General features: G+C 52.7%; 2 protein-coding genes across 3 annotated transcripts in view; both read right to left on the reverse strand.

Moving 5' to 3' along the window:
• Window positions 1–13,806, reverse strand: part of TTBK1 (tau tubulin kinase 1) — a 154,203-nt gene extending 140,397 nt beyond the window's left edge. For both annotated transcript variants that reach the window (XM_043544148.1, XM_043544146.1), the window contains exon 1: window positions 13,645–13,806. The gene's annotated coding sequence lies outside the window, so the exon portion shown is untranslated. The remainder of the gene's footprint in view (window positions 1–13,644) is intronic.
• A 1,853-nt stretch (window positions 13,807–15,659) lies between these two features.
• The window catches only part of LOC102937636 (cullin-9), an 85,727-nt gene continuing 82,621 nt past the window's right edge, over window positions 15,660–18,765 (reverse strand). The window contains exon 41 of the mRNA XM_037896268.2: window positions 15,660–16,778. Coding sequence (XP_037752196.1) covers window positions 16,616–16,778 — 163 coding nt within the window. The 3' untranslated portion in view covers window positions 15,660–16,615. The remainder of the gene's footprint in view (window positions 16,779–18,765) is intronic.

Genomic DNA, 18,765 nt, shown 5'->3' on the forward strand with positions numbered 1-18,765 from the left:
GAACAACACAGTGCTTAAAATGTGAGTATTGATGGCACCTTGTCTGAACCACTGCCTCCTCTCCTCCCATTGCTGCCACCAGAAGCGGAACTGAATCCATAGTAAAAAGGATGGGGAATTTCAGGGGGGAAAACCCAGGGAAGACCAGGCTGAATGGCTTTGTCAGAGTTACTCCTGATTTCCACCAGAGTAAGAGAGATCAGAATCAGGCCTCAGGAGATCTACTTCTTTTTCAGGGTGTCTTTACCCAGAAAGGGCTGTTACTGTAGGTAACAACCGCAGTGAAGACAGCCCAGTGTGGGCTTCAGGGTGTGCGTGTGCTAGTGAGCTGAGTATGTACCCAGGGTCCCTACCTGCACTGAAACCCACACTGTGGTGTCTTCCCTGCTATAGTATCAGAGGGGTAGCCGTGTTAGTCTGGATCTGTAAAAGCGGCAAAGAGTCCTGTGGCACCCTATAAACTAACAGACGTATGGGAGCATGAGCTTTCGTGGGTGAATACCCACTTCGTTGGCATCCAACGAATGTTAGTCTATAAGGAGCCACAGGACTCTTTGCTGCTTTCCCTGCTATAGTTACTTCTGCTAGGTGGATTCAAGCTAGCTTGCCTACGCTAGCTTAAATCCACCTTTTGCTGTGCACATGTATCCTCACACGTCAGCTACAAACAACGTCTATTAATCTAGAACAGTGGTTCCCAAACGGGGTTCGTGAACCCCTGGGGGTTCACAAAATGTTATAGGGGGTTCTCAGGGAAAAATTCCCTAATGGCGGACAGAGCTGTCTTTAGGGACCCCAGGCAGCATGGGGCCAGCAGCATGGAGCCCCTGGACTTCCAAGAGCTTAGCTGATCAAAGCAATCATATCTATCACACTGAGGAGACTTAATCTTCAAGACTCCTTATAAGAAATGGAAAGGGAGGTGGATATTTTTTGCTGTTTTTAAAATTAAATTGGCAGTTAATATTGTTTTTAAAATTATTATGAAGAACAAGTTTAAGCTTTGTTGTACTGGATTGCTCAAGACCTGAATGCTTGTGTAGGAGGAACTCTTTGAGTGGCTTCTTAAATACTTTCATGCTGTTTCACATCTGATACTCCTTGATGAAACATAGGAGCTTTGTCTTATAACAGGCTTATTCAAAGTGATACAAGCTACAAAAGTGAGATCTTGGAAGAGTGTTGCTGTTTTCATAATGTAATAAAAATACTGTAATGATAAATAATAATTAATAATAAATAGTGTGTAATAAGCATGTCATAAAAACAAATTTTATATTTCCAAGATCACTGCTTTTATACTTTATACTCAGGTAAAGGAGAAAATCCCTGGAAATATTCATTTTTAGGAGGGGGTTTGCGAGACTTGACATTTTAGTGAAAAGGGTTCACAGGTTGTAATGTTTGGGAACCACTGATCTAGAAGTAGGAGTAAACATTATAGCTGTTTCCGTACATTTGTTAATAGTAAATACCTATATGCATTATCAAATTATGTGCAGATCCCTGTGTTGCAAAGTTTGGACATCCAGTCTGTAGCTGATACAAAACAGATCTGAGTACAACCGAAAACTTGGCAGATTGCAATAAGTATGATATAAGACCGTACCTAGATAAGTCTATTTTTCATCCCTAAATCTATGAAAAACTCACCAGACACAAAAACACACCAAAAGAAGTTCAGAAGGCTCTATTACTCAAGCATGTATCTTCTAATTATGCCATCAAAACTTTCAAAGCATCACACAGGACCTTTTCATTTACCCCTCCACTGACAGAAAAGCCCCTTAAATATAATTTCACTTCATTTAGTTTTCATGCAGTTTGCTGCTGAGGGGCAATTCACTGTTTCATCTTGCAGATGTATTTTGGCACGTTATCTGTGGAAGCTCTAGTGGGTGACACAATCCTCAAAGTACCCCTATTAAAGAGCAGAGATGCACAAAATTCAATTGGGTGGAAAAGCCTCCAATAAAGCGTGTCATGTTACTATCTATCTAAAGATTTTTATTTGCCAGAGAAATAGGATTTAAGGTTTTTCATTTTAATCGTAATTGTAGTAAAGTAATAAAAAAGAGATTTTGTACCTGGGTTAGCAAATGTTCACGATAATTTTGCAAGATGATTTAACCCAAACTTCACTAATTATCCAGAGCATAGCCTCATTCTGTTTAATAGTGCCAGAGTAAGTTTGTTACACAATAGCATTTTGAATATCTTTCTGCAAGCAGAATTGCTTCCTCAGGTCCAGCCTAGTTTACCCAATGGAGAAATAATCTTCTCATCTCGTTCATAAAAATAAACAGCAGAACTAAAAAGACACTCTCACTCTACTAAATAGCTGTACTTGCACCCAAAATGTCAAAACTCTAAAAGAAATCAGAAATCAATCACCAGACAGCTCCCTAAAAGCTTCAAGCTGCAGAGAAGAAATCCAGATTCCATATAAGCTTTGACTTCCTGAAATTTAACAAATCTTCAGTTACCCTTAGAAAGACCTCAAATGGGGCCTTATAGGTGAAAACTGGCTGGCGACTAACCTGAAAGAACGTAGATAGACAGCAGAGACTACAGCAACAGAGAGATTAACCACAAGGCCTGTGACCCAAATACCTCCCACTCTCCCAACTCTTGACCTTCACTGGGCTGAAGAGACATCCTCCAAGAGCACGGCACACTAGGATAAACCTAAACACACTCAAAGCTAGTCCCTTGATCAGCAAAATCAAGACGACGACAACAGACTGAAGCTTCTGCTGCCGAATGCAAGACCAGTCCTCACCAAGCCTGCACCTTCCACAATTTCATTTTGGATGAAGCACCTGTCCTCACTTCTTGCTTGCATCCCTGATACGTGGTCCAATGCCACCTCCCTAGTACCTCTAGCCCCACAGGATGCTCTGTATGCCACAAGCCCAGACAGACCCTGGAAAGAACCAGAAAAATCAAAGAGGCAGCTGAGTAGCCACGCTGTTCCCTTCCAGCCTCTGAGGCAGAAGACAACCCCAGAAAGTAAAACATTCAAGTGCATCCATATATGATCTGTGAGTCGAAGGACAGGCGAAATCTAGGACTCTTTGTGGTGAAGAGACGTCCAGATGGAAATTCTGTCAACTTCCTGGCGGAAGTGATGGAGCTGCTGCCCACGATGCTCCTAGAATCCCCCAGGTTTCTGGTCCTCGATGAGCTCAGCCCCACACAGAGAATACAAACAGTATAGCGGCACACACGTTCTCACAGTCCACACAGAAACCACTGGATTCTCCAGACAGTTCCTGGACCCACACATGCAGCCAGGCACATGCTGGATAACATAGGTACCAACTCCATGGGTTCTCCGGGGTTGGAGCACGCACAGGAAAAAAATGGCGGGTGCTAAGCACCCATCAGCAGCCCCCCAGATCAGATCCTCCCCCTCCCTCCCACCACCTCCTGCCCGCCACGGATCAGCAGTTCAGCAACGTGCAGGAAGCGCTGGGAGAGGGGGGGAGGGGCGAGGGCAGGGGCACTTGGGGGAGGGGACAGAACAGGGCAGGAAGAGGCGGGGCGGGGCCTTGGGGGAAGGGGTGCAGTGGGGCCGGGGCCTGGGACAGAGCAAAGGTCAAGCACCTCCCAGCACATTAGAAAGTCAGCACCTCTGCTGAATCGGATCTTCAGCCTACACATGGACACTGGAGAGGTTACCAACACGCCACTCTCCTGGTATGATCGCCACCTCGTCCAAGCAGAGGTTAGAGTCGTCCCACCAACCCACCAGGGCAGCATGCAACCAAAGCTGGCCTGCCCTTGAAGACTCCTTAGGCTTTCAACTCACCCGAGTAACCACCAAGTTCCAACAACCTGTGAAATCAGCCAGCATCAAGCTTGCCCCACAATCACGGCACAGCACGGAGTCAGCGCTAGAGGCACTAAAAGACGGCCTCTTCGGGGCCACAGGCACAGGTAAGCTCTCCATGCTGCTGGACTGGCTACATCACGGCTGTAGATGGCCCAGCACTACCATGCTCCAGAAGTTCCTCTCCAGCGGCTCTCACCTGCGGGATACTAGAATCCACGCTATCGCTATTGTTTCTCCCTGGGAAGGTATTTATATGCTGAATCACGTCGCCTTTCAGTCTCCTTTGTACTGATGGGGCTCGTTAGCTTTCTCACTACTCCCATGTCGGTATGTCCAAGGATCACATTAGCCCTTTTGGCCATATGACTGCACTGGGAGCTCGCGTTCAATTGTCTCTCCGCTCTGACCACTACATTCTTTTCAGAGTCGCTGCTTTCGAGAACACCGTCCCCCATGCTGTAGGGACGGCCTGCATTCCATGTCCCTAGATGAGCGACTTTCCCCGTGGCTGTGTTAAAACACATTGGGTTGGAATAGGCCCACCTTACCAGCTGATCCAGGCCGCTCGGTATGACTGTCCTATTCTCAGCATTATTCACCACTCTGCCCATCTTTGGGTCACCCGCAGACTTTCTCAGCAGTGTTTTTATACTGCCAGATCACTGAGGAAAATGTAGAATAGCATCAGCACTAGAACTGATCCCTGCAAAACCCCACTAGAAACATCCAATTCAGGGTGTGTGTGTCCCCCCCGCAAGAGATTTTTCACATGGTATGCCCCAGGCCGCCCCACCAGCCCACTCCATTATGCAGGGCAGGCACTCGCTGCAGCTCTTGAGGCTAGGGCTGAGTGAGTCCTGTGGGCAGTGCAGAGGGAACGTGGATCTCAGGAACCGCAGGCCTCAAACCCTGGTCTACAGGGGTCTTCGGCACTAGTAAGTCGCAACCTGCCACCCAATGACCTGCTAACAGCTGCCAGAGCTGGACTCTGACTGGCAGAGCTCCAGGATCCAGATTGATTCCCTGCTTTTATTTAAGCCAAGCAGAGGAACAGGAAATTTTCAATGTAGCTGGGTTTCCCCTGCTTAGTCTGGCCTCTACTGTGCTACCTGCTACTGCTGCCTGACTCTGATCTCCTGGTATCCAACCCTTCCTGTCTCCTGACATCTCACTCTCGGTCTGCTCTCTGGCCCATCTCAGACTCTGTCCACCTTGTATCCAGCCTGGGCTGGCTCCTGGCTCTCGAGTCATACTCAGACCATTAGGTCAGTCTGCCCACATCCTGGCCATGACAGTGAGCTGCTGGCAAGGGTGATGCCGGGCAGGCTGCCAGGGACAGCTCTGGCACAGGAGCTACCACGCAGCAGCAGTGAGGAGGAGCAGTGACGGCCACCCCACAGGCCACTCAGCGTGGGCCCCATGGTGGGGTGCCCTGGAGTGTGCAGATAACACAGATGGCTCAAGGCATAACCCCACCGCCTTTCCTGCATTACGGGGAGGGTGACAAGACCAAACCTAAAATGCTATTGAGACCTCCATGCACCACGTTGCAACACCACTCGCTCAATTTTGGCCCCACCACCCCCCATCATGACAGAGGGGCTGCAGAGCCACGCCTAAGTGAGCTGTGGTGTGGCCCTTGCTGCTCCTCCTCACCACTGCCACTGGGAGGGCGCAGTGCTGATGAGTTGGTGCCCCGCCAATGGTATGCATCGTGCGTAACAAGAACACAGGTGGGGGTGCCACCACCCCCATTCAGTGACGATCCCCACTTTTTGAAACTTGTCAGTTAGCCAGTTCTCAATCCATTTATCGTGTGCTTTATTGGTATTATGGCACTAAGAGTTTAGTCAGAATGTCACGCAGAACTAAGTCAAACGCCTTACAAAAGTCTCAATATATTACCTCTGTGGAGTTACCTTTATCAACCAACCTTATAATCTCATCATCGAATTAAATCAAGTTCGTTTGACAAGACCTATTTTCCATAAAACCATATTGACTGGCATTATTTATATTCCCATCCTTTAATTCTTCGTTGAATTAATTCCATATCAGCGTTCCCATTATTTTGCCTGGGACTGACATCAGACTAACCAGCCTATAGTTACCTGGGTCATCCCACTTGCCCCTTTTGAATATTGGCACAACATTAGCACTCTTCCAGTCTTCTGGAATATGCCCAGTATGCCAAGATTTATTAAAATTAACATCAGTGGGCATCAAATCTCCTCAGCCAGATCTTTTAGGACTCCTAGATGCAAGTTCACCAGACCTGCCAATTTAAAAATGTTCATCCCTAGTAGATGTTGACATCCTCCTGGGGTCCTAACAGACTGTAAAATTCTCCACATATGATATAAGTACATTAGCCTGCTTCTTTTCAGATACAGAAGAGACAAAGGACCGTTCAAACAAACTGTGTTTTAACACAGCCAAATGCAAAGTCATTGCAAATGCAAAGGAACAAGGAATGTGTGGCATACATTCAGAATAGGGAACTGTATCCTGGAAAGCAGTGATTCTGAAAAGGATTTAGGGGTCATTATGAATAAGCAATTCACTATTAGCTCCCAGTGTGATGCTGAGGCAAAATAAACAGGGGAATAGTGAGCAAGAGATTGGAGATTGGAGTGAGTAAGAGATTTAACCTCTGTATACGGCATCAGTGAGATTGATACTGGAATACTGAGCATAGTTCTGGTACCACATTTTGAAAAGGATGTTGAACAAATGGAGAGGGTGCAGCAAAGAGCCACAAAAATTATTCCAGGGCTGAAGTGACAAGCTTAAAGAGTTCAGTCTGTTAAGTTCATCAAAAAGATCAAAGAGTGACTTAATTACAGTGTATTAATACCTTCATGGGGAGAAAATACTAGGTACTAAATGGGTATTTAATCTAAACAGAGGAAGGTGTAATGAACCAATGGCTGAAAGATGAAGCCAGACAAAACACATTAGAAAGTAGGAACAAATTTTAACAGTGAAAGTAATTAATCACTGGAACAAACTCCCAAGGGAAGTGGTGGAATCTCCCTCTCTTGATATCTTGAAAGCCAGACAGGACACCAAAGGGCAATATTAGACCTAGCCCATAATCATTTGTTCGGGGGACACTGAGGGATGGATAAAACTCTAGATAGAATCCTATGGAGGTTCTTTAGGCCAGGAGTCTATCTGGAGGTCTGATGCTATTTGGCCTCCTGCCCGAAATGCCAACTGCACGGCCCAAACCTCACGTAAGGACCCCTTCAGTACCCCTACTGATTATTGAAGTCCATTTGAGAGGATAGCGATGGACCTGAGAGGCCCACTGGAGAAGTGGGCCTGAGCTCAATGTGCATTTGTGGTTCCGGACTATGCTACATGGTACCTGGAAGCCACACTCTGTGAAACACAGTGCCCAAGACGATAGCAAAGGAGTTCATCCCATTTTTTTCGAGGTAGGAATAATACCCAAGGAGATTCTGACAGATCACAGGATCCCCTTCATGTGCAATGCTCTAAACACAGGCCCTATAAACCACAGTAACCATCCACAGACTGATAGGCTCATCAGACGCTTTAACAGAACACTGAAGAGGATGATATGGAAAGTAGTGAGTCAAAGACAGTAGAAATCTGGATACTTTGCTAACCTACCTGATATTTGCTATAAGGGAGGTTCCCCAGGCTTCCACCAGGTTTCCCCCCTTCGAGCTGCTATATGGTCATCACCCCCATGGCATATTAGACACTGCCAAGGAGGGCTGAGAAGAACTACTCAGGGAAGTAAGATCATTGAATACGCAACGCGGATGCGGGACAGAGTAGCCCAAATTACCCCCCTAGAGCGAGAACACATGGAAAAAGCACAAGAGAGCCATCAGACCTATTACAATTGTCGAGCAAAGGTTTGGAAATTCCAGGCAGGGGATCAAGCAATGGTGCAGGTGCCTACAGCAGAAAGCAAGCTCTGAGCCAGATGGCAAGAGCCATACAAAGTAATAGAAGCCCTTGGGGAGGTTAACAATAAGATTCGACAACATGAGGGGGTGGACCCACAGAGAGGACTGCCGTGGAGTAGTGCTCTATGTAACAGGTAGTCTGGGGGGCGTCTATCAGGGGTTGGAGATCAGGAGGTTGACCTAGGTCGAGGAGAAGAGAGTCCAGAGGAACTGGAGAGGGTTTCGTTCAAGGGAACAAGGATGGGCAGGGGACAAGGAGGAGGAGTACTCATGCTCTAAAGCTGGAACTGAGCTCTTTAAGGGAGGGTGGGAAGTTGTCAGGACCAGTGCAGGGGCCTGCAGCACCTTCAGCATTTGTGCTGGAGTCAGTGCCAAGGGCTCTGTGCGATAATCTGACGCAGCAGCACACAGCAGCAACTCTCCTGGGACTGTGAAGGGTTCCTTTACCTGAGCCAACTCTGGTACCAGCAGCTTCAGCACCAGGGAGAGTTCCTCAGTACCAGGCTTCAGAGCTAGGGTAAACCTGGTTCCCAACAGAGCTGGGTAACTCAAGGTTTCAGCCTCTTTAGCCTGCTTGGCATGGCTTGGCCCAAGGGCTGAATACCTGAAAGAGACAGAAGAACTATGGCTCTTCTTGAGTTGCTCTGGCCTCTCCCGTTCCGGGAAGGTCAGCTGGCACCGAGTCTCCCTTGCAGTGGAGGTCCAGTCTGCCCTCCTCAGTGCAGAGGTGATACCATGCTTTAGTGCCAAGCTCCTGGCTGGTGCCAAACTCGGTTTAGGGGACTGAGGCTGGTCGGCAAGGAGGGCTATGCGCCCTTCGTCACTCATGGGAGTTTAGGAGAACGGTCCCTACTCCCAGGGGCATAACTGAATGGGACCTCTTCATAATTGAAGAGAGTCAATTATGAGTCAGAAAGCCATCCTATGGGATCCAGTGCTCCTCTCACGGAGTGTTCCAAGAGGAAGAATTTAGCCAAGTGTCCCTGGGACAAGACCTGGTGGGAAACGACTGACAAACCAAACATCACTCAGAGACGGCTCTCACCCAAGCAGAAGAGACACCAACTATGCCCATCCATAAGGAGAATGAAACCATCACACAACGGACATGACTTAAAACCTGAAGAGGTTGATTCCACCACCAGGCTGAGGAAAGAATAATGGCACTAGGTGCCTGACAAGGAAAAAAAAAAGGATAAAAGAAGGATTTTATTTTATTAAAGAAAATTTAAGAACTAAAGGGGGTCTGCTAATTGAATGGAAGCCCCAAACTGCTACCTCGCTAAAGAGAGACAGTATGCTACTGGGGAGCAGGTGTGTACCACCACACTCCATCTCATTGCTACGGCCAGCTGCAGCTGATGGACAGCTGCATCACTCGGCCCTTCATGCTCTTGAATTGGGGGTTGGGGGTGTTGCACAGGGACATGCAGGGCATAGTCGGTCCCAACAGACACTTTTGCCCAAAAAATTCCGATCTCTCATGCTTTGGACCGGTGCACCAAGGAAGAGATCCACAGGGACATAAAACTCAAAGAACAACCGTAACACAGACACTCTAAAAGAGATTAGAATTTATCTTTTTTTTTTTATCTAAAGAAGTCTACCAAAGACAGCAGTAATGCACATTGTAGGTCTGCTCTTTATGTGCAGGACCTACAGCTGTTAGCGTGACGACAGTACAAGATAGTGCATCCTACCCCAGGTGTAACACGTCCCACTGTCATGTTTCAAGCCGGGGGGGGGAAAAAAGACACCAAGTTCCCTAATGCAGTGTTATTGTAGGAGGCTCAAGAATCTCCACTGTGATCCAGTGAGGAGTTTGTAGCCAGACACAGAAAGGTAGCACTTTAACAGAGAATGCAAAGGTACTCACATGTGCTGCAGTGAAACTAAATGACCTTTCCTTCTATTTACCAAATTGCCTATACTTCCCATTTCAAGCCTGAAGAAATTAATAAATAAGGAGCATATAAATTACAGCCAGGCTGGATCACTGCAAAACACTGTACTGGGAATGAGTAAGCAAACCCTGAAAAAAATTCAACTGGTCTACAGTTGTTCAGAAACATTGGCAGACAGGAGCATATCACCACAGGGCTTCCATCAGTACACTGGCTCCCCAACTAAGTACTGGTCCAATTCAAGGTCACAGCGCTAATCAACAGAGCTCTCGTTGAACTAGGTTACGTGAAAGACCACCTCTCTTTCTGTTTGACTAAGGCCTTCTTCAATAGCTGAGCTCATGTACATAATTCATAAGAACCTATGCAAAACCTCTGAAAAGAAACCGGAAAGCCTATTACAGCATAGAAAAGAAAAAAATCCCACTCCTCAGAATGCTAGCTAACCCAGACTGCCAGCATCAGACCCAAGCATCATAAGCTGTGCAGAGCTCTAATTATACTTCCCTGAGAAAAGAAAACCCCAAGAGGCCTCATCAGCACAGCGCGAAGCCCCATGCCACCCCATCTAGCATCAGACTGATGACACAGAAGGAACCTCTGAAAGCACTGAGGGATCTTGCCAGCTGGTAAAAGCTAGCTGAGAACTCTGGGCAAGACTCTCCATGATGCCTGGCCTCTGAAGCATGCCAGAGCCTGACCAAATGCCACAAACACACTGAGGGCATTCCACCCACCTGCCTAGCAAACACCCAGCCTCTCACACTGTTCCTGGTCACCGAGAAGGGAGTGGCAACCCTTCTCCAGCAGAATCCAACTTCCCCCAGAGTCCTGGGCCTCAAGCAACAGGGCAGAGGCTGCCATGCTGAACTGGTGATGATCTCCTCATAGCTATGCTCAGTGATGAGGCTTCCAGGCTCCCTACTGTGATCCATGTGCTGCCAGTGACAGCGCCAACCCCTGCGTGCACAACGCAGCAGGACCCACGGGGCCTAGTCCAAGATGGGGGAACAGAGTAGCTGCTTCTCCACATTGACAGCCTTCACCTGTGGAGTCCCACAGGCCTCAAGCCTTCCATACTGCCATACACAGGCTCAAAGGCCAGCATTGGGCTCAGTCAACACGCACTGAAAGGGTGTCAAGGGCAAGTCTATAAAGAGGACACTATGCTCCCGCAACAAGAGACACCAGCCGAGGGGTCCCCAAGAAGCAGCAGCTTCCTTGGTGGCAGGAACTCCTCCCTTCCAAACACACGCCCAATAGGGCCCTCAAGGTTACCATCCACACAGATGTCATCCTGAAGGGAACCACCTCCTCTCCTGCCTCCAGGGATAACTCCTCCCATATTCACCATAAGTGGGACACACCGCCCTACCCCAAACTGACACTAAACTCGCCCACCTCACCTAGCAAATTAACCCCCTTCCAACTACTACCCTAAGGGAACCAGCCGTACCACCCCCTGGGATATACCCACGACCAGCTACTACCCTAGGAGAAGCCGCCCCACCTCCCCCAGGGATACACCCCTTCCAGCTAACTCTACAGGAATCTGCTGGTGGGGGAGAGAGAGAGGAAGCTGGTTCCCAGCTATACCATAGGCGAACCATTCCCTGCTCAGCTACATTCCAGGGAAATCTGCTCCTCCTCCTTCCTGGGATACCCCATCCCAGCTACTCCCCCTGGATCTCCTCCCCACCACCATCACAGAATACCCCTATCTACCACTCCAGGGGAACCCATTCTCCTCCCCAAGAGAAAAACCTCTCAGTTATGTCTCCACAGGAAGGTGCCCTCTCCCATAAATATTCCCTCCCAGCTACAGTACCCAGGGAACCCACTCAACTTTCCCAGGGACTCCCTTCCAGCTACTGCCCAAAGGAACCCACTACCACTCTTGGGAATACCCCCCTCCCAGCTATGCGCCATGGGAACCCTCTCCCCACCCCTTGGGGATATTCTCTTCCAGCTACATCGCATGCTGACCAGCTTCCCTCCCTCACAAATACCCCTCTCCCTAAAGCCCTGGGGAATCTGTTCACCTCCCTAGAGATACACACTCCAAGCTACACTCCAACGGAACCCACTCCTATGAGTCCCACCCCAGTGATGCTCCCCCAGATACAACCAGCTATGCCCCAATGTAATCCACTGCCCCACACAGCTACAACACTAAGGAAACTGGCTCCTGCCTCAGGATATGCCCTACAGCTATGAGCCCAGAGGAACCCACTGGGGATACCCCTTCCCAGCCTTAACCTCCCAGGGAACCTTGCTACAGCACAAGGGACACCCCCTCCCAGCTTCACCTCCAGGGAACCCCGCTCCTGCACAGGGGTTACCCCCTCCTAGCTTCGCCCCCCGGGAACCCCGCTCCTGCACAGGGGTTACCCCCTCCCAGCTTCGCCCCCCGGGAACCCCGCTCCTGCGCAGGGGTTACCCCCTCCCAGCTTTGCCCCCCGGGAACCCCGCTCCTGCGCAGGGGTTGCCCCCTCCCAGCTTCGCCCCCCGGGAACCCCGCTCCAGCGCAGGAGTTACCCCTCCCAGCATCACCCCAGGGAACCTCGCTCCTGTGCAGGGGTTACCCCCTCCCAGCTTTGCCCCCAGGGAACCCCACTCCTGAGGTTACCCCCTCCCAGCATCACTCCAGGGAACCGCTCCTGCGCAGGGGTTGCCCCCTCCCAGCATCACCCCAGGGAACCTTGCTCCTGCGCAGGGGTTACCCCCTCCCAGCTTCATCCCCCGGGAACCCCACTCCTGCGGTTACCCCCTCCCAGCATCACCCCAGGGAACCCAGCTCCTGCGGTTACCCCCTCCCAGCATCACCCCAGGGAACCCCACTCCTGCGGTTACCCCCTCCCAGCTTCGCCCCCCGGGAACCCCGCTCCTGCGGTTACCCCCTCCCAGCTTCGCCACCAGGGAACCCCGCTCCTGCGGTTACCCCCTCCCAGCATCACCCCAGGGAACCCCGCTCCTGCGGTTACCCCCTCCCAGCATCACCCCAGGGAACCCCACTCCTGCGGTTGCCCCCTCCCAGCATCATCCCAGGGAACCCCGCTCCTGCGCAGGTGTTACCCCCTCCTAGCTTCGCCCCCCGGGAACCCCGCTCCTGCGCAGGTGTTACCCCCTCCTAGCTTCGCCCCCCGGGAACCCCGCTCCTGCACAGGTGTTACCCCCTCCCAGCTTCGCCCCCCGGGAACCCCACTCCTGCACAGGGGTTACCCCTCCCAGCTTCGCCCCCCGGGAACCCCGCTCCAGCGCAGGGGTTACCCCTCCCAGCATCACCGCAGGGAAGCGCTCCTGTGCAGGGGTTACCCCCTCCCAGCTTCGCCCCCCGGGGAACCCCACTCCTGCGGTTACCCCCTCCCAGCATCACCCCAGGGAACCCCGCTCCTGCGGTTACCCCCTCCCAGCATCACCCCAGGGAACCCCACTCCTGCGGTTACCCCCTCCCAGCTTCGCCCCCAAGGGACCCCGCTCCCCCAAGGGGGGAACCCCCTCCCTGCTGCAGCCTGAAGAGTCCTTGCTCCCCCTCCCAGCTGCCGCCTCGGGGACCCGCCCTCCCCTCGTGCTGACAGCCAGGCGAGGTGCGAAGCCCGAGTCCCGCCTCCCTAGGCCCCGCCCCTCCGCGGCTGGCCCCGCCCCCTCCAACCGCTTCAGGCACGTTCCGGCTCCCCAAGGGGCCCAGCAAGCGGTCGGCCCGTCCCCGCTCCTGATTGGCTGCGCCGCCCCTCACTCCGCCTTGTCCCGCCCTGCCCCGGGGCCTGCTGGGAGTGCGAGTCCCCGCGCCGGGCCGGCCCCGCCCAGAGCGCAGCCTGGGAGCAGGGCGAAACTACAACTCCCGCCGTGCCCCGGGCGCCCCGCGCTGAGGCGCCTCGGCCCGCAGTGCGCCCCCGCCCGGTCCTCAGGCTCGCCGCGCCCCCTTCCCCCGCCTCGGCCCGGCCACGGCTCTCACCTGGTCCCCGCCGCCGCCCCGCTCTCCGGCCGGCGCATCCCCCCGCGGCCCTCACTGCGGCCCCGCCGGGCTCCGCGCCGCCGCCTGCCCCGGGCGCTGCTGCTGCGGGGCCCCCCCCGGGAGCATCCTCCCGCGCCGGCCTGGGGATCCGCGGCGGCAGGAGGCGGCGCAGGCAGCGGGATTCGCCCACAATGCACCGCGCGCGGCTCCAGCAGCATCGGCCTGACATCACCCGCGGCGCCGCCCCCCGCGCGCGCGCCCCGCCCCGCCCCGGCCCCGCCCCCGCCCGCTGCCCGCGCGCACTGCGCCGCGCCCGGCACCAGCCCGCACCTGCCGCTGGGCTCCACGGCCCCTGCAACGCCCCGCGCACCGGCAGCGCTGCACCATGGCCCCCGCCCCCGCCGCCCCCCACCTCCAAACGTGCACTCAGCCCCGCAGCCCCCTCCCCCCACCGGCAGCGCTGCACCATGTCCCCCCCCGCCCACACACCTCCAAACGTGCACTCAGCCCCGCAGCCCCCCCACGCAGCTGCAGCGCTGCACATGCCCCCCCCCGCCCACACACCTCCAAACGTGCACTCAGCCCCGCAGCCCCCCCCCACGCACCTGCAGCGCTGCACCATGTCCCCCCCCCCCCGCCCACACACCTCCAAATGTGCACTCAGCCCCGCAGCCCCCCCCCCCACGCACCGGCAGCGCTGCACCATGTCCCCCCCCCGCCCACACACCTCCAAATGTGCACTCAGCCCCGCAGCCCCCCCCACGCTCCTGCAGCGCTGCACCATGTCCCCCCCCCGCCCACACACCTCCAAATGTGCACTCAGCCCCGCAGCCCCCCCCCCCCCCACGCACCGGCAGCGCTGCACCATGTCCCCCCCCCGCCCACACACCTCCAAATGTGCATTCAGCCCCGCAGCCCCCCCCCCGCAGCTGCAGCGCTGCACCATGTCCCCCCCGCCCACACACCTCCAAACGTGCACTCAGCCCCGCAGCCCCCCCCACGCAGCTGCAGCGCTGCACATGCCCCCCCACACCTCCAAATGTGCACTCAGCCCCGCAGCCCCCCCCACGCTGCACCATGCCCCCCCACCTCCAAATGTGCACTCAGCCCCGCAGCCCCCCCCACGCACCTGCAGCGCTGCACCATGTCCCCCCCCGCCCACACACCTCCAGATGTGCACTCAGCCCCTGCAGCCCCCCCCATGTACCGGCAGAGCTGCACCGTCCCCCCCACACACCTCCAAATGTGCACTCAGCCCCGCAGCCCCCCATGAACCTGCAGATGTGTACACCGCCCCCCACACACACACACTCCAGACACCTACAGATTTGCACATCCCCCAGGCACCTGCAGATTTGCACATCCCCCAGGCACCTGCAGTTGTGCACACAGTCCCTGCAACTCCATCCACCTGCAGCTGATGTGCACCTGCCCCATACACCCACCCCCCAGTTGTGTACACAGCCCCCACACTCCCATGCACCTGCAGAGTGTATGCAGTCATAGAATCATAGACTATCAGGGTTGGAAGGGACCTCAGGAGGTCATCTAGTCCAACCCCCTGCTCCCCCACACCCACCTCCTTGCACCCTCATACATCTGCAGAGGTGCATGTGGCCCTTGCACACGCACACACACACACACACACGAAGTGAGCTGTAGCTCACGAAAGCTTATGCTCAAATCAATTTGTTAGTCTCTAAGGTGCCACAAGTCCTCCTGTTCTTTTTGCGGATACAGACTAACACGGCTGCTACTCTGAAAAAAATAACCCTTAACCTCATCCTGCCTCTAACTACTGCTCCAGTTTTCCCCATCTCTTTCATTGCATGGGATTTCCTGTCTCCTGCCCAGTCAAGACACTCAGTGTAAGCCTTTACAATCCTGCCTGCAAGCTTCCTCAGAACTTCCTCTTCAGCTTTGTAAATGTGTCTTATTTTCAGCCCCTTCGCCCTTTACGTAGGGGAAAGGTTGTGAATCAGAAACCCCAACTGGGAATATCTAGACAAGTAACAGAAGGAAACAAATTAATGTAATTTTGTAAAAATAAGTAAATAAATACATTATGTAAGTCATGAAACAAAATTCTGCTTGAATATTAAGTTCATCATTACACTTATATAAATAAAACATTGTGCAAATATCTTACCCAATGTCATAATGGGGTCATTTTACTAAAAAAATTACAACATAGAAACAGTAAAATAATTGTTATGATTAGACTGTTTTGTTTTGCATTGAAAGCTGGGATTCAACCTCTCCGTTTTTCTATACAAAGTCAAGCATGGACTCCCCAAAATTACAGCACTTACTCTTTGAGTAAAGAATGGATTTTCTGAGCCTTTACAAGTAAATCAGTTAGTTAGAATTAAAATTAATTAAAGACTGGGTCCATTAAGAAATGCAGCTTCTGTATCAGTCTGTCTCAAAGAATCTTAAAAGTGGAGTGACAGACGTGTCCAACTTTCCATATACTATAGTCAAAATTAACTGCAGTCGTGTACATAGCTTTTACAAAATAATTTCTTCAAAGCCTAAGTTATTAACAACTGTATCTAATCACTGTGGACATGTAGGCTACAGAGACGAAGAGCATCAGATCAACAGCTCAGGCGCCTCTGAAGGAGAACCATTGTGACCTCCGGGAAATCAGCCAATCACCACTCTTCCTCCACAGCTAATTTGTATGCAACAATTCTATTGGTTGTCATGAATCAGCGGGCGGAAGGGAGACTGGGTGGACACAGGTTGCAAGAGTTCCCACTGGTGGATCGTGGGGTCCAATTGTCAGTGCTCGTTCACTCTTCCGTGGCTCCCCCGCCCTCCCCCTGGCACTACTGCCTTGGGTCCAGGGCACGCAGGCAGGGGAACTGAGGCAGGAGCATGGATGAGCACAGAGACGTTGGGACCCAGGCCCTGGGCTCCCCCGACTCCTGCTTGCACAAAGCTCCAGTCTCACTAGCACAGCCCCCTAAAAACCAGCCAGCCACTTGCAGAGTAAAGCGGCCAGACTCTCCCGTGCGCTCTGGCTGCTTCCTGCTACTCTGGCAATACAAAGCAGCTGTAAATCCAGCTGTGCTAGCTGGGATGCTCTGGCTCCTTCGCACTGCTCTGGCACATCTGGGGAACCCGCCCTGAAAAGTCAAGAGTGGTTAACAATGTACAGTTTTACGGTCAGTATGACACTAAGGGTTCCCAGGTACCCGGTCGAAAAGGGACCCTGGCAGCTCCAGTCAGCGCAGCATGTCCCCCCTCTGGCTTCTAGGAACAGGGGCAGCCAGGAGGCTTTGCACGCTGCCCCTGCCCCAAGCACCAGCTCCGCAGCTCCCATTGGCCAGGAACCATGGCCAATGGGAGCTGCAGGGGCGGCACCTGTGGACAGGGCAGCACGCAGAGCTACCTGGCCGTGCCTCTGCATAGGAACCGTAGAGGGGACATGCCGCTGCTTCTGGAAGCTGCCTGAGGTAAGCGCCACCCAGAGCCTGCACTCCTTCCTGTGCCCCAACCCCCTGCCCCAGTCCTGATCCCCCTCCCACCCTCTGAACCCTTTGATCCCAGCCCAGAGCACCCTCCTACATCCCAAACCCCTCATCCCCAGGGCCCACACCCCCTCCAGCACCCCAACCCCCTGAGCCAGCCCAGTGAAAATGAGCGAGTGAGTGAGGGTGGGGAGAGTGAGCAACAGAGGGAGGGGGGATGGAGTGAGTGGGGGGCAGGAACTCGGAGGAGGGACAGGGCCTCAGAGGAGGGGTGGAGCAGGGGGTGGGGCAAGGGTGTTCAATTTTGTGCAAGTAGAAAGTTGGCAAACTTAAACACTGTCACCAGGAGCGCTGGCCCCTGTAAGGGGAGGGAGGGTCCATTCTACCTGTGACAGGTTTCCTGAAGGAGAATGAGCTCATCTTGGCCCACCTGGAAGTACCTAGCTGCGTATGTGGTTGGTTAGCAGCTAATTGGCTAATGAACACCTGGACCGGATAAAAGACTGCCCGGTTCCAAAGTTAGCAATGTTTCAAGGCAAGTAAAGAGCCCTTAAAATGCTGTGTCACAACTTCCCTTAACCTTGGGAGTGTGGAACAACCGGAAACCAAAGCACTGGGCACGTTAAACCTTACTTTAGAGACAGACCAGTTCAGCTAGTTTATGTAGAGAACCGTATGTATTAAAAATGGCATTAGTAATGCTTTAATTTTTCAGATAAAAAACAAGACTGGACTAACAAAACACTCCGCTAGGGTTCATCACCTAACATCCAGATGCTTTAAATAAGGGAGATGAGAACCAAGTTATCGCTAACTGTATCAATATAATGACTTTAAAAGCCCAATATTTGTTGCAGTGCTTTGTTCTCTGCAAATCCGATTGGCGAAGGAGACGTGAGATTTTAAAGCCATTAGGAAGACAGTTTAGCTGTGAAAAAAGGACCTAGGCAAACTTTATGGCCCCAAAAATGTACCTCAAGTATCGTTAGAAATACGCAATGCCACATCCAAGGTTTGGGGGTATTTGGGTTGGGGATTTGGACAGAGGCCCGTCCCTAATCTGAAATGCTGAAAACAGCCTCCGGGCAAGCAGGATCAATTCAGCTTGTATGCAAGGGAATGTCATAACAGGCAAGTGACAACAGACAGGGGCCATTGTTCTTAATGGAAGAAATGGGGGAAGAAGTAGAAATTGTCTTTCTGTAACAGCTTTTGATGCCTCCCTTTCCCACTGCTGCATCACCTCCCCCCTGGGAGGGGTCCCCTGGAGCTCCTGAGGGTGGTCTTGCTGGGAAAGGAGCGGCTGCAGCAGCTGGTTAGTTTGAGACACAACCCAGTGTTTCATTGGTAACTTATTTCTGATTAGCTTTCTTTGCGGTTTCCACGGAGTTGCAGCCCTTTGCGTTTGTGAGGCTTAATTGAAGGGATGTCACTTCCCTATGGTCTAGGACCAGGGTGGGCAAACTTTTTGGACCGAGGGTCACATCTGGGTATGGAAATTGCATGGCGGGCCATGAATTCTGATGAAATTGGGGGTTGGGGTGCGGGAGGGCTGAGGGCTCTGGCTGGAGGTGCGGGCTCTGGGGTGGGGCCAGAAATGAGGAGTTCAAGGTGCGGGAGGGGGCTCTGGGCTGGGGCAGGG

This window comes from Chelonia mydas, chromosome 3, assembly GCF_015237465.2.
Source record: "Chelonia mydas isolate rCheMyd1 chromosome 3, rCheMyd1.pri.v2, whole genome shotgun sequence".
Taxonomy (NCBI): domain Eukaryota; kingdom Metazoa; phylum Chordata; order Testudines; family Cheloniidae; genus Chelonia; species Chelonia mydas.